The sequence below is a fragment of the Rhinopithecus bieti genome, unplaced genomic scaffold, assembly GCF_001698545.2.
Source record: "Rhinopithecus bieti isolate Rb0 unplaced genomic scaffold, ASM169854v2 scaffold_1295, whole genome shotgun sequence".
NCBI lineage: Eukaryota > Metazoa > Chordata > Mammalia > Primates > Cercopithecidae > Rhinopithecus > Rhinopithecus bieti.
The window spans coordinates 4,902,388-4,923,184 of NW_016803880.1; the positions used below are offsets into that span (position 1 = coordinate 4,902,388).

Sequence of the window (20,797 nt, forward strand, 5' to 3'; positions counted from 1 at the left end):
TCATTTCTTTTTTTTTCTTTTTTTGAGATGGAGTCTTGCTCTGTCGCCCGGCTGGGGTGCAGTGGCGCAATCTAGGCTCACTACAACCTCCACCTCCTGGGTTCAAGTAATTCTCCTGCCTCAGCCTCCCGAGTAGCTGGGACTATAAGCGTGTGCCACCACGCTCAGCTAATTTTTGTATTTTTAGTAGAGACGGGGTTTCATCACGTTGGCCAGGATGGTCTCGATCTCTTGACCTCGTGATCCACCTGCCTTGGTGTCCCAAAGTGCTGGGATTACAGGCATGAGCCACTGTGCCAGGCCAGCTTTTTCTTTTTTTGTAACAATTATTCTTGAGATTCAGATGTCACTTTTTTTTTTTTTTTTTTTTTTTGAGATGGAGTCTTGCTGTGTCGCCCAGGCTGGAGTGCAGTGGCCGGATCTCAGCTCACTGCAAGCTCCACCTCCCGGGTTTAAGCGATTCTCCCGCCTCAGCCTCCGAGTAGCTGGGACTATAAGCGTGTGCCACCACGCTCAGCTAATTTTTGTATTTTTAGTAGAGACGGGGTTTCATCACGTTGGCCAGGATGGTCTCGATCTCTTGACCTCGTGATCCACCTGCCTTGGTGTCCCAAAGTGCTGGGATTACAGGCTTAAGCCACCGTGCCTGGCCCAGATATCACTTTAAAACAAATTTTTAAAGAACTATTTTATACTAGCTGAACATTAAACATTTTTTTAAAGTTTTTATTACTATCATTAAAACCTTGGAAGACTTCATACAAATATCTAAAGTATCAATTTCTCTTAAAAAAAATAAAAGTAGATGATCTCATAAAACTGGACCTAAATTCCTGTACAGCAAAAATCTACATTAGGTAAATGACAATTACTGCCTCCTTCACATAGGTCATACATATTAATTACCGATCTGTCGCCTAACCGAGACTATCCATAAAAGGTTGGATGGCACATACTTTAGACTTTGTGGACCATCTGTGTGCATGCATGTGTAAACATAAATATATGCATGCTAGGCTCAAAGAGGGCTCCTAATGATTCTTAAATGCATGCCCTTTTAGAGTTCCCTCCCACACTGTACCAGGGTTGGACTGTATGACCAGAACACCAAGATAAAGTGGTATGTCACTTCTTAGATTACTTAAAGATACTGGGGCTTTCTACTTTGCCATTCTATGTCTCTCAGACCATTTGCTTTAAGGGAAGCCAGCTGCCATCCCATGAGCAGCCCTAGAGAGAGTCATGTGATGAGGAACTGCGGCATCCTGCTAAGAGTCTCAAGCATGACTGTGGATGCAGACACCCTAGCCCTAGTCCAGTCTTTAGGAGACTGCAGCCCAGGCTGACAGCTTCATTGCAAACTCATGAAATACCCCCGAGACAGATCCACCCAGGTAAGTTGCTCCCAGGTTCCTCTGAGAAACAATGTGCAATAAAAAATGTTGGGCTTTTTTTTTTTTTTCTTTTGAGACAGCATCTTGTCCTGTCACTAAAGCTGGAATGCGGTGGGACAGTCATGGCTCACTGCAGCCTTAAACTCCTGGGCTCAAGCAATCCTCCCACCGCAGCCTCCAGAGTAGCTGGGACTTAGGCACATGTCACCAGGCCAGGCTAATTTTTTTTTTTTGTATGTTTTATAGAGACAGGGTTTTGCCATGCTGCCCAGGCTGGTCTTGAACTCCTGGGCTCAAGTGATCTGTCCACCTCAGCCTCCCAAAGTGTTGGGATTATAGGCATGAGCCACTGCATCTGGCCGAATGTTGGGCATTTTTAGTTTCTGAATTTTGGGGTAATTTGTTACACAAATATCTATACATGAAATTCCACAGAAGCACACATTCCCTCTTTCTTATGATGGAAAAACTGGGATAAACAAGTTGAAAAGCTCTATTAAAAATTTAAGGTTTTAAATCTCAACTGTACTCTCAACACTCGGTATCTTCCTTAACCTTAATTATCTTGTCCAGTTGCACCGCAGAGATTTCTAAACCTGTTACTCCACGCAGATTCTCCACTACTTTTCAATCCCTTTTACTGTCAGCTTATTATCTCACCTCCTACTCCACAGAGTAAAATAGGGACCACTAACTACTGCTTTCCTCAGTCTTCTTGTTGACGCCCAGATGTCTATTTCTACTCACGTTCTCTCCTTGGATTCTGAACTCACTAATACTGTCCTCCTTTCAAATAAGTATGATTCCATTATTATTCCAAGAATTAACACTTTTCACTACACTTTATGCTTAGTACTGGTCACATAATTACTCATATACCTGTCTATCTCCTCAAATACAATGTGGCCTTTATAAGGGCAGATTAGTATCTTATTTATTCACATATTCTTGTCAATTAGTTGTTTACAACAGTTACTCATAAATATCTGTTAAATTAGTACAGGTTGAATTAAACTATTTCTGAAATTAAAGCAACCAGTGCTGTGGAAAAGAATAAAGAATTAAATGCCCCAAAGGAGAAAACTATTGAAATCAATTGCTTTTGATTTCATTCAGCCTTTTACTATCATTAGTTTAAAACTGTCTTTCCCTCTCAGCTACAAGCACACTAAGTCAGTGGTAATCAAACATTATCTCCTAAAATGCTGAGAACAGTTTAAAAAAAAAAGGAAGTCCAAAAGAACTATGACTTGTTTCCTGGTTTTAATTAGGTATATTGGTATTTTAAAAAAATGATAAAATTCAGAAACACCTACCTTTCTTCTGTGCACTCTGGTTTCTCTGTTCCATCAATCTCAATTTCTATCAGCTCCTCTGCTTCTCTTTTAGTCATGGCTGAAGTATTTCAAAGGATCGGTCCTGCAAGAGTGACCTTTTAAGATATTTTAAAATTATCTACATAAACAGAAATGACACATAAGTAGAGACCCAATTCAAATAAAACGCAAAGGGAAGCAGAAGAGGGGGAAGTAGTCTTTACTTATAGAAGAAAATCAGCTGGGCGTGGTGGCTCATGTCTCTAACCCCAGCACTTTGGGAGGCCAAGGCAGGCAGATTGCTTGAGCCCAGGAGTTTGAAATCAGCCTGGGTAACTTGGCGAAATCCTGTCTCTACTAAAAATACAAAAATTAGCAGGGCGTGGTGGCACGCACCTGTAGTCCCACCTATTAATACTTGGGAGGCTGAGATGTGAGGATCACCTGAGCCCAGGAGGCTGAGGCTGCAGTGAGCCATGATCGCACCACTGCACTCCAGCATGGGCGACAAAGTGAGACCGTTGGAAAAATAAAATAAAGAAAATCCACAAATGACATTTACAAATCAATTTTTTTAAAAACTGGTGTTTATTAACCTGACATGACAACTTCATCAATCTACTGGATTTACTGGGATGTTTTTGGGACCAATCGCGATCAGTAAGTTACCTCAAAATTAAGTTAAGGGTCTGTTAACTATATTAAAGCAACTCAGTCTCAATAAAAGATTCAAACCTGAAGCTTAACATGGAGACGAACTATGTTTATTCAGCTAAAAGTTGTACCTTAGTAGCATAATTTACTGCAAAGTATCACACCGATACAATGACATGCAAATTATTCAGCTAGAATTTGATACAAATGATGTCTCTATAAATGCAATATTATAAAACAGCAAAACAAAGTAATATAGATACACATATTATTTCCCTGATTACACACAGTAGAAAATTTTTAATGATTTTTTTCAGATGTGGTTTTATTTTAAACAAATCACTACTTCAGTTTTAATTATCCCATGTAAAATTTTAACCACTGATACAAAACATTAGAATTTTAAAATGCTAAGTAATGCACAAATAGCTATATATACATAGATATTTCTTTGTGGACATTTCTGAGGTGTTACTACTGTTAAGTACCAGGTTCTGTTATTAAATACCACCCTGTAGGTCAATAAATTTGTCTTTGGACTCCCCATGTAATTTCAGTCCACAGCACCTTCTGAGAGGTTAAAGTGTATGGCACATCTAAAAAGAGGCATACCTTTATAAGGAATGCTCCACTAAATTTGGTATTCCGACATTTACAAAACAGTTGTGTTCCCACTTACAAGATTTGACGAAATGAAGAATTTAAATATTCATTTGTATTAATAACCATTACTCACTGAGCATCAGGCACTGCATTCAAATATTTTGCATAGAGCAATCTTATTTTGAGCCCCATCTCATACAAACGCTATTCAGAGGTGATGCTAAACCACCTGTGGCTCCATGTCACAGTTTTGGTGTATCAACCTAAGTAGGTATCATTCCAGATGCAGATGAACCATGGTTGTTCAAATATAGGCTCTGTATTGCGTATATCAGTACCACAGCCACCACCACCCCTTACCTGGAGTACTGCAACAATCTGCTAAAGGAGGTCCCTGTGTCCACTCTTGTCCCCCCCCCCCCCCAGTCTATTCTCAGCCAATAAAACAGCCAGAGTGTGATCGTTTTTAAAACGCAGCTAGGGCCAGATATGGTGCCTTATACCTGTAATCCCAACACTTTGGGAGATCGAGGAGAGAGGGTGTTTGAACCCAAGAGTTCAAGACCAGCCTGGGCAACATAAAAAGAACCTGTCTCCTATATTTTAAAATTAGCCAGGCATGGTAGTGTGCACCTGCAGTCCTAGCTATTCGGGAGGCTGAAGTGGGAAGATCTTGAGACCAGGAGTCGAGGCTGCAGTCAATGATGATCGCGCCACTGCACTCCCTCCTGGGCAACAGCGAGACCCTGTCTCTTAAAACAAATAAATAAAAGTAGAAGGTCCATAAAAGTAGAAGAGGAAATTGGAAGAGAGGGCCACAGTGATTCAATGTGAAGACTTGCTGGTTAGCTGCGAATGGCTTTGAAGATGGAGGAAAGGAGCTATGAGTCAAGGAATGCAGGTAGCTCCTGAAAGCTAGACGAGGAACAGATTCTCCTTTGCAGGCTTTAGAAAAACAGGACTGGCAGCACCTCATTTTAGCCGAGACCTACTTCATATTTCTGACTCCAAAACTGTTAAGATAATAAACTAGTGGTGTTTTTAAGCCACTAAATTTGCATACTTTGTCACACTCACATTAAGAAACTGTCTCCCTTTCCACTTTCGAAAGGGCTGTAACTCTCCACAGTTCTCAGTATCTCCAACTATGGGGTAGCTGGTTTTTTGACAAATAGCTGGCATCCAAATCTAGACTGCTTGATACAAAATGATCTAATTTTTCCCACATAATTAACGTTGCTCTCAGGCTTGACCTTAAAGGACAAGTAATAAAAGGGTAAGGTTCTCCACTGGGATGGACACGTACACATGGAGCAGACTGCGCAGGCTCCGTTCACACGCCTATCTAGCAGACAGCACAGGCTCCAGCAGGCTTCTTTTAGGGATGATGAAAAAATGAAGACCCTGTGGTTTTCTTTTTTCTTGCTGATGCTGGCCTAATAAGCCTTCCCTTTCTCCAATAAAGCCTATTCCTCAACTGGTGCTATGTGTAAAATTGTGGAATTCATCCTGAGTGCTAAAGAAAACAGGTGGAAACCCAGTAGGGATCTACCTTGAAGGACAACATAAGCTTCACAGGGCAGGAATATGTGTTCACAGATATATACAGAGTACTCTGAAGAGTGGTACTGTGTGGTACACACAGGTGTAGATATTCAGCAGGCACTCCACCAATATGTGTTGAATAAATATTCGAATAAGAACTATTTCACACCATATAAAATGAACTACAGATGCCTTACAGGATTAAACATACAAGGCAAAACTATGAAACAGAAGAAAATGATGGGGACATTTTTGTGGTCTCAGGATAGAAAAGGATTTCTTAAATAAAATTCCAAGAACATAACCGTAAGGAGAAAAATCTGATTACATAAAATCAAGATTTATGTTCAACAGACAGGCTACAGAATGGGAAGATATTTCCAATACCCAAAAGTGACAATGGAATAGACAATGGCCTGGAATTTGATAACCAAAAAAAGGGACAAATTAGAAAAGTAGCCAAAGCCTAGGAAAAGGATATTCACATAAAGGGAAACCAAAATAACTCATGATACAAAAAAATGCCCAAATTCAAATCATTCAAAAGTTCAATTTAAAACAAGAAATTACCACTTTATACTGCGTGTGTGTGTGTTGGGGTGCGGGGGAGGCGGTAAATGTCAGAAAGTTAAATAACGAGAGCAGTTAGCAGCAACAGAAGATTCCTCCCCTGTCTCTTTAGCTGTGGTGCACACAGGTGTAGATATTCTGCAGAAAAGTATATCAAGCATACTTACACCTGCAACCCAGCAATTTCATCCCTAACTAAGCATTCCAGAAAAATTCTCCAATTGGTTAACAGGATTTACTGATAATGTTCAGGGCAGCTTTGTTGGTGACAGCTGGTGCCAATCCAAGTGTCTATGTTAACAAAGTATTAAAGAAAACACGGAGAAAGCATAAACTATGGAATTTTAGCACTGATTAAAAGGAAATAACGTCCACACAAAATAAATAAATCATAAAAAACTGTTGTTTACAGAAAACAGTGAGACTCAGGTTTGCAGCAGAATAGCACTTTAAAAAATCACTTATTTTCAGGGCTTATAAAGAGGTCCACTCATCTCCACAACCAATTTTTTAATGATTAGAAAACATAATTTTCTGCAAACTTTGGCAAAATAGAAAAAAAAGCATATGATGTAGCCAGAGGTTGAGAAGTGGCCCTAATGACTTGTCAACAGGGACACCTGGGGCTCCCCTAATATAAACACTAAAATAGGAAGTTGCTACAAAGAAATTTATCCTATGATCTTTCAAAAAATTTATAGACCAATCCCTCGAAAGTGCCAACTAGAGAAAAAAACAAAACAAAACTCATGCCTTTTTGGAGAAAAAAAAAAAAAATATATATATATATATATATAATATATATAACTTCTCTTAAATGATCTTTCTTTCTCTCCAGGTTCTCTATCTATGCTTAGTCTAGAGAAGCAAAACAGAGATTTGAGAAATAGTCCAAATCTTACATAAGAGTTTCTGAGTGAGTCTTATCTCTTTTTCTAAAACCAATTCCCCAGGCTTCTACGTCAACACTTAGGAAAACTGAGAGAAAATTACTAGCAGTTTCTCCATCTAAGGGCTGCCCCCGCCAGAACTGCACAGAACAATTTCATATACTTTCACTGACACTCTGGTTCTGCTGGATTAAATCCAACCTGGGGTTGGGAATGTTTCACAAGATGGGATACAAACTAAACTTGAATTTAAGGAAAAATTCTGGGAACAGCTAATGTCTTTTACAACACAGATAGATGTAACATTCCCTTTTGAAACTACAGATAAATTTGAGAATTGTCCTTCATTGGAGTGCGTTATTAATTACAGAACTTAAGAACATTTTTTCCCATTATAAATATAAGTGGAGTGTAGGAGTACCTGCGAGATTTACTGCACATTTTCCTAAGTTATTAAATAAATGCTTTTCAGTGTCTGAGGAAATTAAAAGACATTTTTATTTCAAAAATAAAGGTAGCAGTTAAGAAAGAGCAAAGCATGCACATCTATGGAATATAAAGCAAGCACATACCGTGAAAGATTCACAGTTGGGATCCCCAGGTGAAGGGTATATGGGTGTTCACTGTATGATTTTTTCCCCAATTTTTCCATAGGTTTGGAGTTTTATATATAAAGAGTTGAGGGAAGGCTAAAGTCAACAGTTTTAATTTAGTACTCAGTCTGATGACTTACTTCAACCTAACATCTAGCTCATGATTTGATTACTTCATTACCATACATGCTTCATGACAGATGCTCTTGTATACACAATTCAGGTAAAACTGACTTAAGTCCACCCAGCGTCACTGTCTGGGGTCTAAAAATAAAGCAGCTTGGAAAGCCTGGAGGGAACCCCGAGAGACAGGCTGGTCCCTCAAGCAATTGCTGAAGAGTTGAGCGGTTTCTTCTGAAGTTCAAGATAACACTACCTAAGAATGTTATCACCGCCTCCTTCTACAATTCGCTCAAGTGAATCCTGCTAAATCTTTGCTCCTCTCACGAGTCAGCCCTACTGCTATTAGTGGAAACTACTTAGGAAGTGAACTTTATGTCTAAATTTCTAATCATCTTGCAGTGCAATATTAGGCACTGACCTCTCGGTCCGCTAACCTGATCAAACTGGGGTCCCTAAATCCAAACACGCACACACAGCGTGTCTTCCAGCACACAAAAAACTTTAAAAGTAGACAACCCATTGTTATCTCCTTGGTTAACTTCCTCGCTTAAAAACAAACACACAAAAAACCAAACCCAGATGACTATCATATACGCTAAGTGATTTTCGTGTAACTGTGTTGTTCTATAAAGACACTGGATTTGAAGTGAGTGAATCGCTGAGTCCCGCGATGAGACAGGGTCTGCATTTTGCTCTTAAAATCTCGGGGGCATCAGGACTACATCCCAGCTGAGCAGGCTGAGACTGCGGCGGAGCGTGGACCGGCGAGGAGGGGACGCGGAAGGGAGGGAGCGGCGACAGACGACCCGTCCGGCGCGGGTCCCGGCGGCGCCCGGTCCCCCCGGGCTCCAGGCCGCTCGCCCCCCGCCCCTCCCCTTCGCTCCCCGCACAGCCTCTCCCGCCCCTCCCCACCCGACTCCCTCAAGTCTCCACGAACGGAAATGGGAGTCACAGCGCCGGGGACCAGCGGAAACAAAACACAGAGGCGGCCGCGGGGGGGCCGCTGTGGGGGAAAAGGCCCCGGAACGAGGCCGGCCCGCGCGGGCCCGCGTTCCCCTCCTCCCCGGCGGCCGAACTCACCCACTCCGGAATCGGCCCTGTTGCCCCCGCCCGCACTCCAGAGCCGGCTGAGAACGGCAGCGGCGCGGGCTCCACGTGCAGCGTCTCTCCGGGTAAGACCTGCAGCTCCCGCGACTAGAAGTGTGAGGCCCCAGGGCCCTTCCCGCGGAATCGGCGCTAAGAAGCCCCAACCCCCCTCCCGCCTCCAGGCACCTCCGGGTCCAGGACTACAACTCCCAGCAGGGTGCGCAAAACGAACGCCCAAGGCAACGGAGGCTCACGAGGCACAAGGAAGCACAACGCCCCAATCCGCTTTGTTTTACACAGTCTCACTTTCCCTGCACCATTATACACTTCGATAACCCTAACGAACAGGACGCTGACTCGGAGGGGAGCTTGAACTAGGGGAAAGGCCAGTCAAAGGGCGCATGCGTACAGAGCAAGGTTTCAAGGAGGGGAAAAAACGGGTCAAATTAGGGGAAGAAAAGATGGCGGAGGCTTTGCCAGGGGACCCGGAAGCACTTACCCTCCACTTCCTCCTCCTGTTTGGCTTCTGTCTCACCTAGACCCGTCCGGTCGCAGACTGTCTCCGAGACGCTTCCTGTCCGGTGAGCGTCGACCGACTGAAACGGCGGCCCATAATGCATTGCGATGGCGGGTAGGCGTGTGGGGGCGGAGCCAGGGCCGGAAGTAGAGCGGTGGCGGCCGCGGCGGAGGCTTTGGCAGCTCGGGACTAAGTGCAAGGTGACTGGGAGGGTAGCTAGATCAGCGTGGCCTCTTGGGACTCCAGTTCTGGGTTTCTTCACGAGGCCTGGGCTGCCTCTCACCTTTACTCTGCTAGGAGGAGAGAGCAGCTGTGTCCTGGATACCTTCACGGCCTGGGCCGGGGTCACAGCTGACCTCTACGTTTCTAGACCTGGGAGTTTGCCTAGACCCAGAAATAAGATCGATACCCTCTCTGAGGGCTAATGGGGCGGCGAGGGGGACTGGGAGGCCTGGGGGTCTCGGGCCCGCATCCTGGCTGGGGCAACCCAAGGTCAGGCGCGCGGGAGAGGTTTTCGGCCAGGCCTACCCGCCCCGGGCGCACGGGACCGTCTAAGCTACTTAGGCAGAACGTGCACAATAAGAGGGAAAAGAATAGTTACAATCTTGAAAGTTTGCATCCCACCTATAAACGATGACGGTGCTAACACTTCGTTAGGCGACTTTATGGATTGTTCTTAGGAATATGCACTGAAGAGGTAGCGAACCTACTAACCTTTGGCCGGTCAGTCATCACTATAAATAGGAGAACCATGCCCCTGCCCACGACGAGGCCTCTGCTCAGACTAGTGTTTTCTTACTGCTGCCTTCCCCAGTCTTTCTGATCATGTCAGACGCTATCACATTCTCTTGTGGCACTCGATGGTACTGGAATGGAGAATTTATGTCAGGTGGTATTTCACAGCTATTTGTGTAATGACTGTTTTCTGCGTGTCAGTAGACAATACGCATTCACTAATCAGTGAATAAAATGAAAAGGATTAAAGAAGGAACAAGTTTTGATATGAGATTATGTGTTCATTCTTTGGATGAGTTCGTAGTACTTATAAGGGAGAAGAGAACTGTTGAATACTGTGTATAGATTTGGGGTTCAGGATGAATACTAAAATTAGAAATGAGATTAGGGAATCATAGGCACTTAAATAATTGAAACAGTGAAAGTGAAGTTTACCCATGTTGTAGCAGGAATAACATCTATGCAGTCAGACTTAGAGCAAATTAACTGTGTGACTATGTGCAGCTTAACCTTTCTTAGATGTAGTTTTATCATATGTAAAGCAGGGATAAGAACACTTTCTTCTAACTCTTGAGTATTGCTGTAAGGGTACAAGGAGAGGATATATATGGAAGTACTTTACACAGTATATAGGGCCGAGCAAATGTTGGGTGAACTTATTGCTGAATGTTAAGCATGTCCTTAGTTTGCCAGAAGGGAAAGTAGGCATTGAGTTGCACAATTTTTTTTTTTAAACATATTTTTGCACAATTTTTTTTTTTAAACATATTTGTGTTAAGTTAGATTTTGCTGTGTAACTTTGACCAGATAATTCTAATCCTCAGTTTCTGTATGTTTAAACATAGGAATGATAATAAGTGGCACATGACCTTGTGAAAGGTCATTTGTTGTTTGCTTGTAGCTTTTTCTCAAGTGTTTTTCCCTGATGGGGTACAAAAGTGCTATGTTATGAATTCTTTAATTTCTTCAAATACTTTGCTTTCATTCTGTCAGGTGAAGCATATTTTGATTGTATTGATTGTAGGATTTCTTTTTTTTTTTTTTTTTTTTTGAGACAGAGTTTCGCTCTTGTTGCCCAGGCTGGAGTGCAATGGCACGATCTTGGCTCACTGCAACTTCTGCCTCCTGGGTTCAAGCGATTCTCCTGCCTCAGCCTCCCCAGTAGCTGGGATTACAGGCATGTGCCACCACTCCCAGCTAATTTTGTATTTTTAGTAGAGACGGGTTTCTCCATGTTGGTCAGGCTGATCTCAAACTCCCTACCTCAGGTGATCCGCCCACCTTGGCCTCCCAAAATGCTGGGATTACAACAAAGTGCTGGGATTACAGGCGTGAGCCATCGTGCCTGGCCTGATCGTTGGATCCCCTCCCCTGCCCTCCCCTCCCTTCTTAACAGGGTTTCACTCTGTAACCTAGGCTGGAATGCAGTGGTACAATCACAGCACACTGCAGCCTCTACCTACCAAGCTCAAGTGATCCTGCCTCAGCCTCCCAAGTACCTGGGACTATAGGCACCCACCATCACACCTGGCTGTTTTTTTTTTCTTTTTTTAGAGATGAGGTCACACTGTGTTGCCTAGGCTGGTCTTGAATTTCTGGGCTCAAGTGATCCTCCTGCCTTGGCCTCCCAAAGTGCTGGGATTACAGGCACCAGCCACTGCACCTGGCTCATTGTAGGATTTCTTTTGATAATTTTTACATGCCATTCCAGAGTTTGTCAACCCTGGCATTATTGACATTTTGACCAGATAATTCTTGTGGGTGAGAGGGCTGTTATTGTCGTTACAGAGTGTTTAGCAGCATTCCTGGCTTTGTACTCATTATAGGCCAGTAGCACTCAGCTTGGTGAGAACAACCAAAAATGTCTAAAGACATTGCCAGATGTCTCCATGGAGAGAAAAATCTCACCTCTTCCCTCACCCCCAACCCCATTTTGAGAACTACTGTGCTACTCTACAGTTTTCTAGCTAGTGCTTCTCAAACTCAGTGGTAAAGGGCCATTCTCACACCCGCTCTTGTGGACACTTTTGAGTACAGTGAAAATGAATTACAAAAGAAATGAAATTTAAAAAACAAAACAATGAAGTCACTTAAAATACAACATCTAATTTTTTAGAGACAGGTTCTCTCCATGTTTCCCAGTCTGGTCTTGAACTCCTGAGTTCAAACAATCCTCCCTCCTCAGCCTCCCAAAGTTCTGGGATTGCAGGCATGAACCACCACACCTGGTTCATAAGCTCTAATTTTTTTATTTTTAAATTCAGCAAACAAATTACCTCTTGAGTCGTTATAAGTTTCTAAATGCTTATTTCTAATTTCTTTGTTTTGAGACAGGCTCTTGCTCTGTAGGCCAGGCTGGAGTGCAGTGGTGTGATCCTGGCTCACTGCAACCTCCACCTCCCAGGTTCAAGTGATTCTCCTGCCTCAGCCTCACCACGAGTAGCTGGGATGACAGGTGTGCCCATGCCTGGCTAATTTTTTTTTTTTTTTTTTTTTTTAGTAGAGACGGGGTTTCACCATGTTGGCAAGGCTGGTTTCGAACTCTTGGCCTCAAGTGATTCTCCCATCTCAGCCTCCCAAAGTGCTGGGATTACAGGCATGAGCCACCTCGCCTGACCTCTAAATACTTATATCTAATTTCTGTGTTACTTTAGACCAATAACATAGTTTGTATACTTACTTCCACTAGTCCTATTATGACTTAGTCGAAGTCCAGTGTCAACGTGATGCTGACTGGTATTGTCATTAGGAAATTCGGGGAGGGCATGGAAGCATGTTAGCATATCAGGTTTTCACTTGAAGATTCAGAAATTTTACCAGCCAGGGCAATATGGCAAGACCTCGTCTGTACAAAAAAATAAAAGTAAACATTAGCCTGGTGTGATGGCACACAAGTGTGCTCCCATCTGCTTGGGAGGCTAAGGTGGAAGGATTGTATGAGTCCAGGAGGTCAAGGCTGTAATGAGCTGTGTTCAGCCTGGGCAACAGAGTGAGACCCTGTCTCAAAAAAAAAAAAAAAGATTCAGAAATTTTACCAGGCTGTGGTGCATTGTGAGCATTTTGTCACCATTCCAATATGGGGTTTGGCAAGCCCTGTCAATTTATAGACTCGGCCTTGATCTGAGAAAAATGTATTCTAATTATTTATGGTCTCTTACTCCTTTTGTTTTTTTTTTTACCTTTTGAGATGGAGTCTTGCTCTGTCATCTAGGCTGGAGTGCAGTGGTGTGATCTGGGCTCCCTGTAACCTCCACCTCCTGAGTTCAAGTGATTCTCCTGCCTGAGCCTCCCAAGTAGCTGGGATTATGGGCATGCGCTAGCACGCCCAACTTATTTTTGTATTTTTAGTGGAGACGGAGTTTCACCATGTTGGGCAGGCTGGTCTCAAACCTCTGACCTCAAGTGATCCACCTGCCCTGGCCTCCCAAAGTGCTGGGATTACACACACAAGCCACCGCGCTTGGCCCTCTTTATTCCTTTTCTTCTAGAATTCCTGTTTGCACCTATTTGTTGTAATTTGGAATACTTTTTGCATTTGATCTTTAAATCGCTAAAGTAAATCTCAACAGGGATTGTCCTCTTCTGAAATGTTTTAGTTAGAAAATAATATATTTTAGCTTAAGGAAGTCTCGGGATTCGAAAGTCTTTAAGTCCTTATTTTTTATTTATTTATTTATTTTTGATATGGAGTTTTGCTCTCGTTGCCCAGGCTGGAGTGTAATGGCATGATCTCGGCCCACTGTAACCTCTGCTTCCCGGGTTACGGTGATTCTCCTGCCTCACCCTCCCGAGTAGCTGGGATTACAGGCGTGCCCCACCACGCCCAGCTAATTTTTGTATTTTTAGTAGAGACGGGGTTTCTCTATGTTGGTCAGACTGGTCTTGAACTCCCGACCTCAGGTGATCTGCCCGCCTCGGCCTCCCAAAGTGCTGGGATTACAGGCATGAGCCACAGCACCTGGCCATAAGTCCTTATTTATAAAGTTCAGACTTCCATCTCCTTCACCAATTTATTTCACTGATAAAATTGGACTGCCAAACCCTCCCCCGTGTCATGCACAGCTCATTTGGTCTGGCTGCTGTTTTTCTTTGCTGGTTCTTCTGGACTTTGATTTAGTTGTTACAGTATTCTTAAATGGCTGGAATCCTGTTGTAACGGACAGAGCAGTTTCTCCCTCTGTGGGCCTGAGAAGTCCACACTTTCAGGTTATCATGCCTGGCTGAGGCATGGGAAACCTTGTACATCAGTTTGGGGACCAGTGTGTTTTTCCTGTTAGGAGTGGACAGTGTTGCAACAGTCTACCTCTGCTGTTTTCTCTGATCCAAGACTAAGTTCAAGGGAGAAAAAATACCTCACCTCACATTTTGTGCTCTAACCCTGATGAAGCTTTAGGCCTGAGTTTCTAACTATTCCTATATCCCAGGGACTTTTGGTTAAGACCTAAAAATCTTGCAGTGGGGAATGAGGAGGAGAAAGGAACTGTGGTCAGGTATAGACTGAGATCTGATAGGATGTAATTCTTTAGCAATTAGTAGAATTTGAATCTCATGATATATTTAGAGGTGATTTCTAGTAAGTATATTAACATTTCTGATGCGTGTTTTCAGTAACAGAATCAGCATGATTCTTCAGAGGCTCTTCAGGTTCTCCTCTGTCATTCGGTCAGCAGTCTCAGTCCATTTGCGGAGGAACGTTGGTGTTACAGCAGTGGCATTTAATAAGGAACTTGATCCTGTACAGAAACTCTTTGTGGACAAGATTAGAGAATACAAATCTAAGCGACAGTAAGTGAATAAATAACTACAGTGTAAATATAAATATTCAAAGTATGTAAGTTCCAAGGTGGTAATAAAAAATGACGTGGTATTTGAAAGTGTCAGACCTTCACTGAGCTCATCTCTGACACAGAGGTTCATTAGGTACCCTCAAAAAAGAAGGTAAGGATCTTGACTTTTTTAAGTTGTAAACTATCTTCTTCATACTAGTTGTAAGGGAAAATCCTATTAAATCTATTACCATTTAAAATATATCCTTACTGTAATGTCATGTATTATTAACCACATCAATTCATAGAAATACAGAGGGTCTTGGAAATCATTTAGCAGCTAAGTTTGAAACAAGTAACTCCTTTAGACATTGATTAGCCTAAGATCATAAAACTAATTGGGGAAAAATGTATTATCAAAGTATATTTTAGCCCTCAATTTAGTGGCCTTTCTGTGACCTCGTAATTTGAGAGAAATGTATAAGCACAGCTCTTTTTTTAAAACACTGTTTCCATAGTTATAGATCTCTGAGAATATATATTAAAGGACAAAAGACTCTGAAATGACATAATGTAAGTCCAAGAAAAACAATTGTAGAACCCTAGTTTTGGAAATGAATGGCCACCTTAGCCGTCATCAGGTCCAAAGCCCAAATCTTAGGAAGAGTGATGTGCATCAATTCATAGTTCCATTTTATTTCATATAGTTGTCTACTGTGTGTAAAGCACTTGGCTGTTAACTGTGATGGGCCACAGGGCATTTTTACAATATTCTTAAAGTCTGACAGGAGTAGAAAGCTAGTAAGCAAATAAATACAATATAAGGTAAAATGAGTTAGGGGCTAAGATAGGGAAACGTTGAGTGCTTAGGGAGTTCATAGGAAAGAATACTCCTTTCCAGCTAGAGGCATTTTAGAGGCTTTTTGGAAGGCATTGTTTGGGTATTCATCCCTTTTGAGAATCTCATGGACAACTGTGGATCATCTTCCCAGTTTAAAGAAACAAACGTGAAGAATTTACTTACATGATTTTGCTTGTAGCATGAAATGGTTCTCAAACCCACAGGAGGCCTTCAGTAGACAGTAAACCCAGGCGTTTACTCTAGGTTCTAAAGATCAGTGTATGAAGGTTGGACAGATAAGTGAGGGTAGGAGGAGAGTATCTTTTAGGAGGAAAGAATGGTGTGAACTAAGGCATGAAAACTAGAAAGCACAAAATAGATTTGGTGAATGGTATAATTCTGTTTCCCTGAAGTATAGGGTATATGAAGAGTGTAAGGATGGTATAGGGTTAGAATGAGGGATGATGGAAGGCCTTGATTGTAGACTGAGAAAGTAAGATATGTGGTAGGCATTCGTGAGAAATTAAAGCTTTCTGAACGTGACTGGGGATGGAAGAAGATTACTCTGAATTAGGAGGATAATTTTAACCAGGGTATTGAAAGGTTGGAAATGGGAAGAGAGCAAAGATAGACATGTTAACAAAATGTAACCTAAGCATTAGTTGATGAGAACCTTGACTTTATAGCAGTGGTAATGTAAAAGTGACAGAGTCAAGACATGGAAACACTGATGACTGGTTTTGGTGAGCTGCTGGAGAGGAAGAAGAGAGGGAACAATAAAAGAAAACTGACTTTGAGGCGAGGTAACTAACAAAGGTGTTATTATTGCCAAAACTGAGGAGAGATAGTGAAGGGATTAGTGTAGTAAGTTACTAGTAAAATGTAGTAATTAAATGTAGTAAGTTACTTTGACAACCCTATAGATGTTACCCCAGTTTTATATATGAGAAAACCAAGGCTGACAGTTAGAATTTGCCAAAAATCATACTATGAAGTAACCAGATGTGTAGGACTCGTCAGGGAATTTTGAGTGTCTTCTGTCCAAATGTGGTGTTACCTTATGGTATTGATGCTGTTTGCATCATTTTAACTGTCCTGAAAAGCTTCTCTAGTAAGAAGTGAATTCTTAGGTGTACCCGAAATCTAAGGAGTCTTGTTTGTGGGTCATTGATTGGTTTGTGCAAACACACACGGAGAGTTCTGAGGAGAGACCCTGGGCTGGCATCCAGCACTGCCACTAATGAGCTCTATGACCTCGGGCAGGTTTACCTTCTGTAGGACAGTTTTCTCTTACTAAAATGGGGATGACGATAGTACTTACCCATTTCATAGGATGTTATAAAAATTAAATGATTCAGTGCCTGGTATTTGCTAGTGAAATGAACAGGTGTCTTCTGAGTGACCGCCTTGTCCCAGTCACCATGTGAGAGCCTAGGGATATAGTAATAAACAAGATAAATAGCAAGACTTACATTCAGTTGAGGAGGTAGATGACTTCTGACCTCTTTTTATCACAAGAGTGCATATTAAAGTTAAAATAGCCATCATTCATCAGTAACCAGTATTAAAGTATCTAGTTGAAGGATCTATTTAGAACCACACTGTCCATTTTGGTTGCCATTATCCATGAGACTATTCAAATTCTAATTACAATTAAGTGTATATATAAATTCAGTTTCTCATTTTCTCATTCATGTTAGCTCTATTTCTGGTGCTCAATAGCCACATATGGCTAGTGGCTACCACATTGGACAGCACAGACAGAGTATTTCTAACATCACAAAAAGTTCTATTGGACAGTGCTAATCTGAAAGAAAATTGGATCTCTAACAAGAAACATTGTTAACAAGTTCTTAAATTGGAGCCACCTATGTATTTTTTTGTGCACGTTCTCCTAACTTAAATAAGACTCTATACTCTTTGATCATAGACATGTGTAAAAATGTTATTACCCTTGAAGGAATTTTCACGTTTACATTTTTTTACGTTTAGAATATTGTTCATTGCTAGGTAGGCAGTAATATTTACGACAAAAAGAAATTCTTTGAAGAATTTCTTCAAAGAATTAATTAGACCCAGTTGGCCCTGCTGCTGGTCCATGATGCTATATTTATTTTCCCAAACTGCACACATCTAATTTTGTCATTTTATTGCTTAGCAAATAAAATACAAACTCCCAGGCTTAACATTCCAGGCCTCCCATGATCTGGGGTTTGCTGATTTTTCCATCTAGACTCCTTAGCATTCCCTACATATAGCCAATCCTTTACCACCTCTATGTCTTTGCTTTTTCCATCTTGGAAGGTCTCAAAATGCCTGATGTTTCTCAAATGCCACCTTTTTAAAATGAAATTTTCCCTGATTAGCTTTGCAAAAGTAATCTCTTCCTCAACTTGAATTGCTTTTTGTTAAACCATGTCTTTGAAGCTCACCACATCACTCCTTTACAGCATAAATGTTTACAAACATGTAATTTTTTTCTTCTAAATTGCAAAATCTCTGAGGGTAGGAAATAATTTGCTTGTTTAATAGGACCCCTATTGTAGAAACTTAAGTTACTAAGTTCTTTAAAAGCCATTTAGTGATGACTGACTTAAAGCAAATGATAATAGTAGATAATTATTGAGTATTCACTGTGTGCCGGGCACTGTGCTTAGAGGTATGTGTGCATTTACACCCTTGTTTGGTAGGAACTTCATATTTAGATGTGGAAACTAAAATTTAGAGGCTCTGTCCCTTGCTCAGGTTTACAAAGTTGCTGAATAGTTGAACTTACACTCAAATGGAACCAGTCTTTGACTCCAGAGCCCGTAGACTTAACGATACACCTTATTGCAACTTAGACCCTGAGAAATTCTGACTTAGTGTCTGTGATACTAAGAAACCTTGAATCTTTAGAGATTTGTTTGAGGTTACCTCATTTATGTGAAACCTCATCATAATAAAATAGTTTGAATTGAAATTGAAGTGGAAATACTTCTTTTCTTTCTGAAGTTTTTTCTTTGACTACATGAATGCTTTAAAAAGGTCTATTGGCCAAGTGTGGTGGCTCACGCCTGTAATCCGAGCACTTTGGGAGGCCGAGGCGGGCGAATCACAAGGTCAGGAGATCAAGACCATCCTGGTCAACATGGTGAAACCCCCTCTCTACTAAAATACAAAATTAGCTGGGCATGGTGGCCTGTGCCTGTAATCCCAGCTACTCAGGAGGCTGAGGCAGGAGAATCACTTGAACCAGGGAGTCGGAGGTTGCAGAGAGCCAAGATCATGCCACTGCACTCCAGCCTGGCGACCGAGTGAGACTCTGTCTTAAAAAAGAAAAAAAAAAGATATATTGAAATGTGGTGAAGAGTAATTTTGTTTTAGTAAACTAGTACATAAAATTAATTTTTGTTTGCTCATTTACTTAACAGGACATCTGGAGGACCTGTTGATACTGGTCCAGAGTATCAGCAAGAGCTGGAGAAGGAGCTTTTTAAGCTCAAGCAAATGTTTGGTAAAGCAGACATGAATACATTTCCCACCTTCAAATTTGAAGGTACATCTTGTAAATCACAGATTCATTCTTGTGGGGGATAAATGAAGAATATTTACCCTTACTTGGATTTTTAGAGAATCGAATGACAGTGTTAACATGTGAATTTATTAGGACCATGATGTGTGCCTGAGAAGCTGCCGGCTAAATGTTTGCCATTAGAATAAGAGCAGTATAGGAAATCACATAACATAGCGATTAAATGGTGGGGATCTGAAATTGAATTGCCTGATCCTGAATCCTGACAATCACTTTCAGTTGTGTAATCTTGAGTAATTAACTGGTGCATGTTTCCTCATCTGACAGTTGGGGAGAATTATAGTATCTTCCACATACGTAGTTAAATGACATAATATATGCAAAGTCGATTAATGTAATGTGTGGCGCATAGAAAGTGTTGCATAAATGTTTAGCTATATTTCTATGTAAATGTTTACAAACAGTAGATATTTACTAAAAAAACAGAAGATTGATGAGTTAAATCTTGAGCATTTTACATAATCCATTTTACTGCAGTATAGCTAAGCTTGACCCTTTTTTCCCCTTCTTCTTAGATCCCAAATTTGAAGTCATCGAAAAACCCCAGGCCTGAAGAAATAAAGTAAAATTAATCTGGTAATTTGTCATGGGTTAGCTGTACAACTAGTTAGATGTTTCAGAATAAACATGGATTTCATAACTGTCAAATGTTCTTTTAATTCTGAATCCAAATAAATTATTTGGTGATGTTGAGTGTGTTCTTGATGAGTTAAGTTCTGTGTGTTAGGGATGTTTTTAGATCCTTTCATTTGGTTATAATTAAGCAGATGAAGACCTTGGATAAATTAAGCACAACTTGCCCGTCACCCTGCTTGTCGTGGAGGGATGTTACCCTTCCTTTAGAACATGAAGAAATGGTTTATAAATTCTTTGTCATAGCTTTCTCAGAAATCTGAGTGTAATTTTTTTTATATGTCCTGGAACGTCTATTGTGTTTTAACTTTGATCTCCTCAAATGTTAAATAATTTTCTCCTAGTAACCCAGGTCCCTCATCTTTGCTTGCAGGTCACAGTGTATGTTACAATTCTGTTCAGATTGATGAGGGAAAGGTAGGGATGAATGGGGTTCTATAAAGGAACTTACTTTAAAAGAGTAAACTATATGGTGTTGTTTTGTCCTAGTAAGAAGAGTTCCAACAGATACATTCTAGATAAGTGTCATATCAGACATGGTCAAAATTTTAGTGACTGTAACTGGCTCTCAAGGAAGTTATTTAAAAAAAAAATTTAATGGTCAAAATCAGGCTTACAAAAATGTAAATTTTAAAGGAAAAGCAGCCATGTCTTATTAGTATTTGACAATATCTCTGATATGTGTTAAATATAGGTCTTTAATAGATCTTTAAGATTTTCTGTAAAAGTGTGAAGCCAACAGTGTTCTGTTTTTTTTTTTTTCCCGGAGATGGAGTATTGCTATGTTGCCCAGGTTCAAGCAGTTCTCCTGCCTCAGCCTCCCGGGTAGCTGGGATTGCAGGTGTGCGCCACCATGCCTGGCTAATTTTTGTATTTTTAGTAAAGACAGGGTTTCACCATGTTGGCCAGGCTGGTCTCAAACTCTTGACCTTAGGTGATCCACCCACCTCAGCCTCC

The 20,797-nt window shown here is 41.3% G+C and overlaps 3 protein-coding genes across 4 annotated transcripts in view; 2 read left to right on the forward strand and 1 right to left on the reverse strand.

The window, feature by feature from the left end:
* The window catches only part of GABPA (GA binding protein transcription factor subunit alpha), a 38,403-nt gene extending 30,782 nt beyond the window's left edge, over positions 1-7,621 (reverse strand). Inside the window, exons 1-2 of the mRNA XM_017855978.1 lie at positions 7,545-7,621; positions 2,711-2,813 (exon numbers count right to left, since the gene is read on the reverse strand). Of these exons, the coding sequence (XP_017711467.1) occupies positions 2,711-2,787 (77 nt within the window). The 5' untranslated portion in view covers positions 2,788-2,813; positions 7,545-7,621. The remainder of the gene's footprint in view (positions 1-2,710; positions 2,814-7,544) is intronic.
* A 339-nt stretch (positions 7,622-7,960) lies between these two features.
* On the forward strand, positions 7,961-9,409 carry LOC108517884 (potassium/sodium hyperpolarization-activated cyclic nucleotide-gated channel 2-like). Its single transcript, XM_017855988.1, has 2 exons — positions 7,961-8,860; positions 9,314-9,409. The coding sequence occupies exons 1-2, from the start codon at positions 8,630-8,632 to the stop codon at positions 9,407-9,409; spliced, it is 327 nt and encodes a 108-aa protein (XP_017711477.1). The 5' UTR covers positions 7,961-8,629.
* On the forward strand, positions 9,269-19,900 carry ATP5PF (ATP synthase peripheral stalk subunit F6). 2 transcript variants are annotated; one of them, XM_017856555.1, is made up of 4 exons: positions 9,269-9,355; positions 14,635-14,811; positions 19,047-19,171; positions 19,723-19,900. In XM_017856555.1, exons 2-4 carry the CDS (start codon positions 14,648-14,650, stop codon positions 19,758-19,760), a joined length of 327 nt encoding a protein of 108 aa, XP_017712044.1. In that variant the 5' UTR covers positions 9,269-9,355; positions 14,635-14,647; the 3' UTR covers positions 19,761-19,900. The 2 variants fall into 2 exon arrangements, with proteins under 2 accessions (XP_017712044.1, XP_017712038.1); XM_017856549.1 differs by lacking the exon at positions 9,269-9,355 and adding an exon at positions 9,371-9,491.
* The last annotated feature ends 897 nt before the right edge of the window (positions 19,901-20,797 follow it).